Source organism: Melozone crissalis, unplaced genomic scaffold, assembly GCF_028551555.1.
Source record: "Melozone crissalis strain CALT ecotype California unplaced genomic scaffold, PUWL_Pcris_2 ptg000110l_1, whole genome shotgun sequence".
In the NCBI taxonomy this organism is placed as follows: domain Eukaryota; kingdom Metazoa; phylum Chordata; class Aves; order Passeriformes; family Passerellidae; genus Melozone; species Melozone crissalis.
Window position 1 is genome coordinate 1,327,163 of NW_026535887.1, and position 13,049 is coordinate 1,340,211.

A 13,049-nucleotide genomic window follows, 5' to 3' on the forward strand; every position below is an offset into this window, starting at 1 on the left:
ACACACAGCAGGTAAAATACCAGTTTTTTAAAAAAAGATTCTGTTTTACAATCAAATGTTTGTACAGAGGTTGGTGGAACACAAGCAGACAAAATAAGCAAAACACAAGAGCCAAGGGTTTGTCATAGAAATCTGCAGCCAAAACTCAACAAAAGGGCAAGAACTGCAGATATTCACAGCGTTGAACTACAGGTGTGTCCCCCCTCCCCCCAGTCCATGTGTATAACAGGAAAAAGACATCCAGCATCAGCTTTCAAACAGCTAAAATGCCCTCAGGGCTCACAGCCACTTCAGTATCTCCACAACTCTGGGTGCAATGGGGCACAGAGACAAGTGCCACCACTGCAGAGTCCCCTCTTGGCAACTTTGTCACACACTGTTCCCAAACAGAAAGCCAACATAAAACCAGGAGCAGAGAGAGCTGTGTACTATTTTACATCAAGTTAAAACTAAGAGTAGTAGTGTTTAGTAGTTTGGTTTGTCAACTCCTCAGATTTTCATGAGAACTTCCCTCCACGGCCTCCTACTTTGAAAACTTCCACAAGCACTCCTTCCCAAAAGAAAGCCCAACTCTGATGGCATTTGATTTCAAAAATAGAAATATAAAAAGAAAGAGCAAATGCCAAGTTTGAAATGGTTAAACAAAGTTAGTTGCCTATGTGTGAGTTAAAGATTGAGATTCTGACAGCTGGCCAGATACAGGAAGGAGTTTCCCTTCTCCCTACTAATGACCTGCAATGAGTTATCCCTGGATATTCCAGCAGAGAGCTCCTGCTCAGAGTCTTAATAATTCCCTCCTTTCTCCATTTCCCTGGATTACAGATAAATTTTCTTTTGCTCTGTGAAGCCAGACTCAATCCTTGTTATTTCAGTCTCCATTCTGGCACAGAAGCTTTGTCCTGGAGTCAGGAGTACAAATCAGCTGCAACTGTGCAATGACCCAAATCACTGGTGTGCAGAGATGAGGACTCAGGAGAGCAAGGCTCTAACTCTAGGAGAGACCATCAGGGAAGAGAAGATCACAGCACACAGTCCTTGTCCAAAGCTTCATACTTATTGTGGATCCAGCACAGGGACTCCATGATGAAGCACCAGAACAAAGAAAGCAGGAATACAAAGCATCTCCTCAGCAGTGGGTTTTCAACAGAGCAAAGTCATCTGAAAGCTCAAAAAAAAAACCAGGATCCCCAGAGCAGAAAGCAGAAATGTGCAATTCAAAACCACACAGACGTGAATCTTACTTTCAAAGGGCTTTATATTACAAAAAACCATAAGTGACAACGAATGTGTAAAATCCATTCAATGAGGCTTGTTTCCAGTCTGCCAGGAAAGCTGCTTTTCTCTTCTTTATTCCCAGCCTACTGCTGAAAACCTGATTGCCAAAACAATGACACCTCGAGCTAGATTTTTAAAATCAAACTTGTTCTGCCAGATCCAGCACTCTGAACTTGTCCAGGTTGTAGAAACAAGCCTTCACCACTCTGCCTCCAAAGTATCTTCCATTTAGATCAACAACAGCTGGAATTGAAACAAAGAGCAGATCAGCAAGCAGCAATTCAATAAAATAAACATCTCTTTAACTAAACAGCCTGAGCAGTGAGACTGTTTAATCTCTCTACAGAAGTTAGCTCTGAGCTGCACAGGACACAATTTAGGATCCTACCTTTGATGGCAGATTCAACCCGTTCAAACTCTAAAAATATTCTTACAGCTTCATCATCAGGGGCACCAGGGATCTGAAACAAAACAAAAACCCCAAGCCACAAGTAATTAAAACAGTAGTGAGAACATTGTTTTCAATTGCTTTTCTTCTCAAAGGCAGTGAAAGAACAAAATAAAAAGGTTCCAAAAACACAACACTCAAGTGGTTTTTACACAGTTGCTATTGTTAGAAGCTTGTATCTTACAGATACAGAAAATCCAGAATTCCAACACAGTAAAGGACCCTGAGAGATTTTCTATGTATGCCTCTTTTAGGCAGTAACACTCCAGGTGTGAGGGATGAGTGCCCAGTTTGCTTTCAGAGCAGCCAAAAATAGAGACAGATTATCTCTTACCTCAAAGATGACACATTTCCCAACCTTGCCATATTTCTCACATTCCTCCTTAGTTTCAACTTCAAGGTCTTCATCCACCTCCCCAGCACCAACCATGTTCTGAAAGTCAAAAACAAACCCAGCTCACTGGATGGAGTCTGTGCAGGTGATTGTGCAGACAAATCACAGATGCCCTGTGAACTGTGACCACAAATACTTTAAAAACTTAAGAGCTACATGAGGAGACAGTTCCCTGTCCTAAGGCAAGGGAACTGCACAACTTGCAGCAGTGTTGATTTAAAATCACAGTTTGTATCCCAGAAGTCAATAATTCCTCCAGAACACAGAACACTGTGGGTGCAGGCCAGAACCATTTGAACTGTGCAGAGTTTTGTATCAGGAACAGAGATTTTAACATTTCAGCACCAAGACACATTCCCTGACTCCCAACTCACCCTCAGTAAGACCACTTTGGTTGGGCATTTCAGGATCTCAGTTAAGGGGTTGGAATCTGCCTTCTTGCCCGTTTCTGTTTGAAGACAAAACAGTGAATCGTGCTATAATTTAAGATTAAAGCTCAATTAGGGACTTTTATCAGAATCTTATTGATCAAATGGAATAAAAGCTACAAAATGTACTTTCATATTGGTGAGGAATAGTTATTCACAACTTGCAGCTACCTGGAATGGCAGTAAGCAGAAAAATAAATTCCAAAGGTGTGAATTCAGCAGTAACACTGACAATGTACAACTTCTGAGAGGGAAATAATTCCTAAACTCAAAATTGCATCTAAGAACTACAAGACTAAAAGTATTCTGCCTTCTACCACTTGTGCTCAGAAACCTGGATGTTGTATCAAGATCAGACAAGAGCAGGGAAATGACAGCAATATCAACAGGATGTGACAGGGAAAGAGCTTTAAGGGCACAGCAGGATCAGCCCTGGAAGTGAAGATGCTTCCCCAACACTAAAAGAGGACAACTGATGAAGGAATAGAAGGATGAGCTAAAAAAATGCATACAGGATCACTTTACAAAAAGATAAAAAAATATAAATTTCTACAAGAACAAATATGACTCATTTTTCCAACTCTAATGTTTTCAACAAGGACAGATTGTAAACAGAAATCCAGGAGCTTCATTTCTCATACATTTGGTGCAGGACACAATTACCTTTCTCTGTAGATTCACCAACAATGATCTTGCCACCCCTCTTGCTTGTTTTCTCTACTGACAGTGCTGTGCTGAGCCCCTGTTCATGTTTGCCCAGTCCCTGGCCCTCTCTGAAACCATATTTCTGCATGATTTTGTGAGCAACTGTCCCCCTGCAATGAGAAAAAGAAAAAAAAATTCATAAAGGTTCTTCCACAAAACATTAACATTGCATTTCTCCTGAGTGCTGGAATATCCTACCTCCTAAAACTGCCTTACACAGGGGCAGAAAGTACAGGAGCTTCTACAAGTTACATGATTTTTTTCTAAGCAAAAGGCTAAAAAGTCTGGCTATGTAATGCTGAAAGATTAAAACACTAAGTCACAGAAGAAATAGCCAATTGTGTGGTCAAAGTAAGGCAGGTCAGGTCAGATTTTTAGCCCTTCCTTCAATGAAGTCAGGGTTCCATGGTAATACTAATTAGAGGTGGTAGCAATGCACAACCTGGTCCAACAATACCAAGTTTGGTTATCTTTTTCTGGACAATTAAAAAAAAAAACGCAACAAACCCAAAAATGACATCTCTAAGCTGTTTTTAGCTATAAATTCGCCTTCATTTGTTGCCACAGTAGTTGACACAACATCACATACAAGACAGGAAAGTAACTGGGCAGATTTGCAGCCACAGCTGCTACATTCATGTAAAACACATTCTGAATTTTACAACAAAGCAGAGCTGAAATGATTTAAAATATCAATTTGCTGGTATGTAGCAAATTTAAGAGAAAGCTGGAAAAGAAATCTAGAAGAACTAACATGGCACCTGTGTTTTCAAGTACACTTCATTGCCATAAACACTTTATGCTGGAGTGTGGCTTAAAAGCACAGCCTTGAATGCAACCACCTCAGATGTGTTTTTCCCAATCCTGTCAATCCACATTTTTCCCTCTATCCTGCCAGTTTGGACTCTCTGAACTCAGACTAACCCCACACATGCAATGGATTGTGCTCTTCTCTCCTGACAAACTATTTCAAGTTTTGGTTTCCACCACCTTCCAATGCCTTTCCCCACAAAATGTGCAGGAGTCACTGGTTTATTTACCCCATGTTGGCAAGGAAGGAGTTGCTGGGTCCTGTGGGGGAACGAGGTCTCTCTGGCTCATCATACACTGGGGGAGGAATTGCTGCTTTGGAAGAAGGTGCCCGAGGTCTTGACTCCTCCTCATATGGGAATGATGCTACAGCTGGAAAAAACAGACACATTTGGGTTTTTTTCAATAAAATCCTAACAAACTATGAAAAGGTTTTACACATAAATCCAAATGAGAAGAATGTTTCCTTTGCACATCCTGTTTTGACATCCCCTCACTTCTCTCTCTGAAACAACATCTGAGTTATTCTGGGTTTTCCTCATTGGATATAGATTGGATTTGAATCCAATCCAATATAGAATCTATATCCTCATTAGATATAGATTTCCACAGCTCTAGAATGTATTTATTAACCTCTTATTAAATGGAGAAAAAGAACATTAAGACACCACCTGCACTACAAAGAGATTATCCAGAGGACAAACTCTCATTCATCAGGAATAGAATTAAGACAAAAATGGATCAATGCACACAACTCAAGGCCCAAGGACTGTAATAAAAAGACACTGCACATTTGCAGAGAAATCAGTCTATTAAAAAGAATGAATGCAACTCATCTCACTGGAAATTTCTGAACTGCAGCTATTCCTGGGGATGGAGATGGATCTGGATATCTCAATCATACTGGTTAGATTATTAAATCACCTTCCACTGACAAGTCAAATAGCAAAATGAAAATTTAAAAAGCCTACTGGAACACTAGAAAAAAAATCCCTTTTAAATGGACTTTTATCAGACTGACCTAATTTTAGGATATTTTCTTGTACACTAGCTCTTGTATCTTATCAAATAAAAGGTCAGACATGAAGTTTGAGGATATATTATGAGGAAAAATAATTCCTATTTAAACAGAAGATGGACTAGACTATGGGACTTTTGCTACACCAATATTTTCTTGTTTTCTTCCAGCCTGGATTTGAGCACCAAGTAAGAAGCAATACAAAGATTTCCTTGTCACATTTTAAAAACTCTCCCCTTAAGGATATTTCTATTTCCAGCCTATATTTACTTTTCCTTGACACTGATCAATTGCTCTTAATTATTTACTCAAAACAATGTGACTGTTTATACATATCAAATGCTTTCACTGTATCATTCACTTAAGTTCTGAGATACTTTCTACATTTTAATCTTGTCATAAATACAATGAGGACTTTTAAAAAAAATTCTGTGTGCATAAGATTTTTTTCTTATTATTATTTTTTAAAGCAGAAGCATACTGGTAATTGCTTTAAATTTTAAAATTTACAACAGTTAGACATGGGGAAAAAAAGGGAACGGTTTTGTTCCTCTAGCAGGATGATGCCATCTTGTGGACAACTGAGATCCTCACACCACCACTGCACACAAATCTCTTCAGCTAAACTGCATCCTAGAAAAATTTATAAAATTCTGTCTCTAGTGCAAAAATCCTTTATAAAATATATTCACCAAGAACCTCCTCAAGGAAAGAGCAATGGAAAAATTCCTTCTCCAGACTGTGGAGGTTTCTAATCTACCCACAGAAATCTGCCTATGATATTTCTTTCATATCAGAAGTGAGTAGCTGCACATGGTTGTAAGAGCCCAGTTTGCCAAGCCACTTGTCCAGCAGTACAGAAAGATTTCTTCAGCACAGAGATGTGGAGCAAAGCAGCATCTCAGGTCCCCCACAGCCTCCCCCCATGAACCAAGAACTTGTTCATGCCCTGCTGCTACAAAGAATCCAATGGGAAAAGCAGGAGGACTTAACTAAATAGAAAGTTGTGCAGGAAATGAACACTGCTGGGTTCAGAGAAGAGGATTTTGGAGTACTCACGTTCTTTGTCCTTCTCCACAAGAGAAGTGGGTGGTGCAATGGCAGCTCCTCCCATACCTGTGAGCAAAAGGGAACACAACACATTTGGAGAATATCACAACAGACTTGAATTATTTACTGTAACTTTGTTGCTGAAAGACAATGAAGACTATTTTTTTTTATTCAAAGGCATATTTCTGACCCACATCACTTGACAAGCTCTAAGGGCACTGACGTAACAAATGCAGGAATGAAAAGCTGCAATAGTGAAAACTCAGAGATTCTCACAGCCTGATTTTATGTCATGCCTCACCCCTTCCCTGGAACCTACACCATGCAGAAACTTACAACAGGTATACAAACTAAGGTTAAACAGAGGTATTTCCACAAGTAATTTGGCTGCCACCTGCCTCCATGGAAAAATACCAGTATTCTACATTCTATTATGTTGTAATAAAATATCAGATTTATTCTAAAGGCTCAGAATGAACAGTGTAGTCAAGTGAAGACAGAGAAATCCATGAAACAGGACTGTGAATTCCCCTCCCTCTTTTTCTCCTCTTTCCACACCAGAACCATAAGCAGTTCCTTACTTCTTTTCCGTCTCTCCCTCTCATAATCTTCATCTTCATCAGAATCTGGGTCTGGTCGTCTTGAAAAGCCACTGGCTTCATGTCTGTCCTTACGCCTTCTAGGAGACACAGCAAGTCAGGATGAGAAACCATGGAAGTTAACTCTTGCTTTTAATTTGTGATCCCACCTCTGCAGGGTGAATTATTCTGCTCCATCCAACTGGCATTAACACATTTCCCATGAAAGTGCAAGCTAACACCTTCACCATTTGTTTCTTTGCTTTTACCATCATGGGGCATTTTTGGTTAAACAGAAGATGGATCTAAGTCAAGATTATTTTCTACTTGCAAGTGAGCCAAGAAGAATGCATGGAAAGGAGGAAGAATCTGAATAAATCCTGTCCAAACAGAACAGTGACTGAATGGAATAAGTCTTGCATGGAACAGAGAGCAAGGTAACAGACATAAATTAACCAATCACCCTGCTTTGGACAGAATCCCTTTTATATTTCCCATCACAGACTAGTAACATTTACTGAGTAAAAAAATATTCTCATGCTTAAACATCAGATTGTTGTGACACTTGCTTGGCAATTAAAATAAGATTCAGGAATAATTTCTAGTAAGAAGTAAGGAATGCTTCAATATTTGCACTTCAGCTGTTCTCTGATGTGATCAGGAAGTTGCTCATTCTAATACAACAAAAAGGAAAAGCGCTTTTCCTCAAAAGTTAAGTGCACCACCTGGTGTACAAACCAAATCTCATTCCTAGCACAGCCACCAAAACTGTGCTAAAGGATGACAAAAACAGATCTACTGTGGAACCACACAGAATTTCTGAATCTCTACCCTATGAAATCAAAACAAATGCCCAGCCTGAGCTTCCAAAGCACAATCTGATGAAGGTTTGGCTGAGATTGTTTCCCCTGCTTGAAATCAGAATTTATTATGTACTTTTCACCTCTTTTCTCTAATGTTTATATGTATAAAAATATAACTAAAGAGCAGTCAAAGCTGAAGCTGTGGGAATGACATCCCAGATTCCTGAGATGTTGCATGCCAGCAGGGCAGAGCCTCAGGCATTCCTTCTCCATCAAAACAACAAAGTTAAAACCAAGAGAAGACAGAGAAGACCTAATGACTAGAGATATAAATTTCCACAATCTAAACAGGACAGCAGAACTGTAATTCCAGATGATTCATACTCTGATGAGGATGGTTTATTCACTTCACTTGAAATGAGCAAATGTAATCTTCTGCTTGGCTGGCAGACATTTTACCACTTAGAACAATCAGATACTGAACCTGCATTCAACTTCCTTAACATGATTACAGACATTTCTTATTTCAGGGAAAGGGCATTAAAAATAAAGCAGTATTTTCTTTTGTCCAGAGACAACAGATTAATAAACACATAATTAACTTACTTAATAATTAAATTAGTGATTGCAGAGTATTAAAAAAGGAAATGCAATTATGCCTCTCAAAGGCTGTACTAGCTACATTTAAAACTGAATGCATCCATGGATCAGTTTGTAGTTTTTAGAAGCAGAAAGGATGGTTCATCACTTAGTGTTGAAAAAGTTTTTCTGTAGTGAGGTGACAATGACATCAAATACTCTAAAACACCTGCAAGGTCAAAGTCTGATAATGATGCATGAAGTACCCAAATATTGCTGCTATTATTGAAACAAAGTAAATTTAGAATCGTTTTGACAAGGGACTTTCACCCAAAGAGGCTGCAAAGCTGATAATTGTTATTGTTTTTGCACTATTTGGTGATTTTTACCAAGAGCATTAAAACACATTAATGAAAACACTGCTCTTGTTTCTACAAGCATGCAGTATTCACACTCTCAGAACTTCCAAGAATGTAGAGAGATAAAATTAAATAAATTGACATGGTTATTTAGATACTATGTCAAGCCTCTAAACAAAAGCCTTACTTTTCTCTCTCCTCAATCTCCTTCTGCCTCTCCAGCTCCCGCTGCCGCTGCCGCTCCTCCCTCTGACGTTTCACCACCTTCTCGTAGTCATTTGGGAACATGGGATCATACTCATCTGCCAGGGGAATCAACACATCTCCTGCAGAAAAACCACTGGGGACAGGATCCTGGGAAAAAGAGAAATTATTTTTTTGAGCTGAGATCTGAAAACAACACCCAGCTGGAAAGGAAAAATTTAGCACTTCTGATTTCTTCTGTAACGTCAGGTAATATCCTAATCCCACTGGTGCTGGAAGAAATCTTGGTTTTATTTAAACCTAACATTTCATCCAGTCTCTCATTACATGAAATTTTTCCCATGAAGAAAGAACTACCCCCTCCCCTTGCAAAATGCAAAGCAGCAGCAAATCAGCATGGACAGCAATTTTTCAAACCCCACTACTGCATTATTAGAAGTTTTATGGCATCTTTTTGCTGCAACCATCTGCAGGGTCCTCCCACACAATCTCATCAGGCTTTTTATCAGCTGCTACTAATGTAATACCAACAGAGGCACACAAACTCTTCTCTAATCTGAAAGAACCATTTCAGAACTTTTGCTTTGAAAAAGCTGCAGGGAGAGAGTTTCTCTTGAATCCTTACCACAAGAAATTCATTTAAAAGGTTAGGTGGCTTTAGTTCTTTTATTTATCAGTTGATTGTTATACAAGTCCAGTTCCAACACTGGTGCAAACACAATTATAGTTATTATTTACCTGCCCAAATTGCTGTCTTGCCAAGTAATTTGAAAGATTCTAGGATTCTAAGATGTCCAGGATTCTAAGAACACATTTTTATAACTGCACATTAACCGTGGTAATTCCATGCTGCACCACACATAAGTCTGAATAAAGTTGAAATGTTAATTAAAAACTCTCAGCAGAGGAAGATATTCTCTGAAAATAATCAGTTTTTTGACCACTAGGAAACATTCAACTTCCAAAACATCTGGAACTTTCAGCTGCCCTGGGCTTACCTTCAGCCCAGCTGCCACGTGAGGGGGAGTGTCCACGATCTGCCTCTCATCAGAGGAGCTGCCTCGTTTCAGGTCAATCACTGGAGCAAGGACTGTGGTTTGTTTTGTTCTCTGACTCTGCAAAAATCACCAAAACACACAATGTCTAAAAAAGATAAAGCAGTTTTCTAAAAATCAGCTTGCTTGGTATACTTTGCTGTAGGTGAATAGTCCTAGGTTTTGACTGAGAGCAGAAACACACATTAAAAATTCATCCAATCACTTCAGGTGAGTTTGAACTGAGTTAGTTTCTAAGAAACTTAGATTTATTTCAAAGATCTACTATTCTTCCCATTTATCATCAGATAAAATATTTTAAACTCTTCTGAACTCTTGAGTTTTCTAATCCTATTCTATTTTTCTGCTGGGCTATGGACACACTGCACATCAGTTACATGGACAAAGAATATAACAAATACAGCAGTCAGTAAATTTCATCCATGCAGTTTGTTCCAATTATCAACTAAATCTTGCCCCAAATTTCAGCAGCATAAATCAGGAGTAATTCTAGTGGAAAAAATGCTGTGGCTACTTAGGTGTCTGCCATCAGAGTTACTGCTTTCTTTTAATTAAGTAATTTCACAACAGAACCTACAGAGCCCAAAGAGCACCTGTGTCCTGCCTGAACCAAAATATCAACACTGCTCAAAGAAAAAGGGTGAAATATAAAGAAGCAGCAATAAAAAGAGAAAATGGCTCTGTCACAGTCTAATAAGCATCAGCTGGCACTCCTTCTTTTCATCTGCTCTGGAAATATTTGCTGTAAAATTTCTAATACATAATGATTTGCAGGTAAGCACCAACAGCCTTTAAATAACAGCCATAAATGATGTAAACATGTAAATAATCAATCATAGAGTAACCCCTATTTACATTAAAAAATAATTTTATAAAGCTGAATCTCATTATCTTTAAAGCTAAACTTGAAGATCAGCTTTTGGCTCTGCTGGCTAAAAGCTCAGAGGTTTGCAGCACATACATCAGTGTTCCTTCAGTTTTAATTTTGCAACACTCCCTCTTAGAGACATCAAGAAAAATGAATTTTCCCTTTTCCCCCTTCAGCTTTGCCAAGCTCTTTGCCACAAACTCACAGACAAATGCCAGCAAAATTACCTGATTATCAAATCAGTATTCTGAGGTCACAAACAATGCACTGAACATGAAAGAAGTCTGAAAAACAGGAAGGGACTGTACCTTTGCTTGTGTGAGAGCTGCTTTCTTCACCTGCAGCTGAGACTGCAGCAGTTTGAAATTCTTGGACCAGCCTTCTGTTTTGGAATCGCTGGTCTCAACCCCCAAGTCATCGTAGAGTGACATTTTCTTTTCAATTTAAAACTGAAAGACAAAAGGAAAAAATCTCCAAATGACACCATAAATCTATTTCCAGGTTATTTGCTAATAGTTTTTGAGTACCCCACCTTTTATTTCACTTTTCCTAAAGCCAGAGAAAAGTGACCTTTTTCTGGCTAGTGGTAAATATACATAACTATAGAGCAAAGCTGTATAAAAGTAACAGTTTGAGAGGTGATGAGAACTGCTCAAGAATTAATTGAATCCTGCAGTGGAATATGAACAATTAGGGCTCAATAGCAAGAAGTTTACTGCAAAAAGAAAAGGTTTTTGAGGATTATCTGGCTTTAGGATGAACGTAGAGGGGGGTATAAAGGCACAGATGCACAGGATGAGGACAGGGTGTTGCAGGAATTCCCACCTGCCACAGAGCAGTGGGATTTTGGCAGCAGGACCGATGCTATCCAGGGGGAGGCAGCATGCACTGGGGAATCACAGAATCAATCCAGGTGGGAAAGATCTCTGAGATCATCGAGTCCAACTCTTGTCTGAGGATCAGCTTGTCACCCAGACCAGAGCACTCAGTGCCACATCCATTTTTAAGTTGGACATCTCCAGGGATGGAAACCTCACCACCTCCCTGGGCAAAACCTTAACCACCCTTTCTGATAAGAAATTCTTCCTAATGTCCAACCTGAACCTCCGCTGGCACAGCTTGATGCCATCTCCTCTTGTCCTGTCGCTTGTTACCTGCGAGCAGAGCCCGACCCCCTCGGACTGTCCCCTCCTGTCAGGGACTTGTGAAGAGCGAAAAATTCCCCCTGAGCCTCCTTCGCTCCAGGCTGAGCCCCTCCAGCCACTCCTCCTCAGAGCGGTGCTGCAGACCCTTCCCCAGCTCAATGATGGATGGATGGCGCTGTCACCGCGGGAAGGGACACGGCAGCGAGGCACAGGAGCTGTCCCCACGGTAAAAGTAAGGGCGGGTTGCGACCTCCGTCACTCTGGGAGCAGAGGGGGCAAAGCAGGCCCTGACAACCCCCCCTCCCCCCCCCCCCCCCCCCCCATTCCACACAAGCCCGGAGCCGTCCGAGGAGCCGCTGAGCGTGGCACACCCGCCCTGCCCTGCCCTCCCACACCGCTCAAGGCCCGGAGCCGCTTCCCCACACGGCCGAGCCGGGCCCGGAGCCGCCGCTCACCCGTCCCGGCGCCGCCGCCGCCATGAGCCGGCGCTGAGCCCGCCGGGAAGGGCCGCGCCTGCGCACTGCGCCCCGCGCCGCCGCCGCCACAGCGCCCCCCGGCGGCGGGAGGAGGGAGCGGCAGCGCCGCCATTGCCGCCCTCACGGCCGTTCTGAGGGGATGGGAGGGCGGCACGGCTAATCCCGGGAGTTTGGAGGGCGGCACGGCTAATCCCGGGGACTGGGAAGGCGGCACGGCAAATAATATCGCAGTCAGGCTGGGAGGGCGGCAGGGAGTGCAGGAGGCGGCTGGAATGCTGTCCCCGCCCCAGCTGCCCTTGCGGAAGATAAGCCCGGGTTCCTTCGGGTTCTCACGGTGCGCGCCGAGTGTGATCTGCGCTCTCGGAGGTTATTTATTTAATGATAGAATGCCTGAACCACGTCCGAAGGAGGCCACGGGGATGGGGAAGGGTTTAGAGGGGAAGCCCTGAGGGCGCTTGGGTTGTTTAGAAGCATTGGACAGCCTCACTGGAATCTTCAGCGTCCTCCCGAGAGCAAGGGGGCAGGCGCTGCTCTCTGTGGTGACAGTGACAGGAGCCGAGGGCAGGGCTGAATTTATACCAGCACTGTTTGCTCTGGATGTTCTGTGTGAAAAATGCATGTATTTTATGATTGGCTTTTCGCAAATATTAAAATGAATATTATATGTGTTGTGTTAGAAAGTAATGCTGTATTGTAGTGTGTTAAATATAGTTTTGGGTTATTAAAAAATGTTAAAATAGAAACTAAGCTATGTAGGATACTTTTTTTAAAGAAAGGACTCACAGCGAGATAGCAGCCACAGGACACCTGAATCTTTCAGAGAAAAAGAATTTATTGCTCCATTATCAGAAGAA

The 13,049-nt window shown here is 41.4% G+C and overlaps 1 protein-coding gene across 1 annotated transcript; it reads right to left on the bottom strand.

Annotated features, from left to right (window-relative positions):
• Positions 1-637: 637 nt before the first annotated feature.
• RBM17 (RNA binding motif protein 17) lies at positions 638-12,235 on the bottom strand. The gene is made up of 12 exons (XM_054292417.1): positions 12,175-12,235; positions 10,883-11,023; positions 9,650-9,766; positions 8,635-8,801; positions 6,710-6,807; positions 6,138-6,194; positions 4,291-4,432; positions 3,209-3,360; positions 2,492-2,565; positions 2,058-2,156; positions 1,664-1,736; positions 638-1,518 (listed from the first exon to the last, which is right to left on the bottom strand). Exons 2-12 carry the CDS (start codon positions 11,003-11,005, stop codon positions 1,415-1,417), a joined length of 1,206 nt encoding a protein of 401 aa, XP_054148392.1. The 5' UTR covers positions 11,006-11,023; positions 12,175-12,235; the 3' UTR covers positions 638-1,414.
• Positions 12,236-13,049: the final 814 nt, after the last annotated feature.

What these genes read in the sequence shown, in the direction of transcription:
- RBM17 (XM_054292417.1), bottom strand. Translation starts at nt 11,005, where the DNA reads ATGTCACTCTACGATGACTTGGGGGTTGAGACCAGCGATTCCAAAACA. An exon ending in GAGATTGAGGAGAGAGAAAA is followed by an intron (nt 6,808 to 8,634) that starts GTAAGGCTTTTG and finishes TGTGTCTCCTAG; the next exon opens with AAGGCGTAAGGACAGACATG. An exon ending in TGGTGAATCTACAGAGAAAG is followed by an intron (nt 2,566 to 3,208) that starts GTAATTGTGTCC and finishes GTCTTCAAACAG; the next exon opens with AAACGGGCAAGAAGGCAGAT.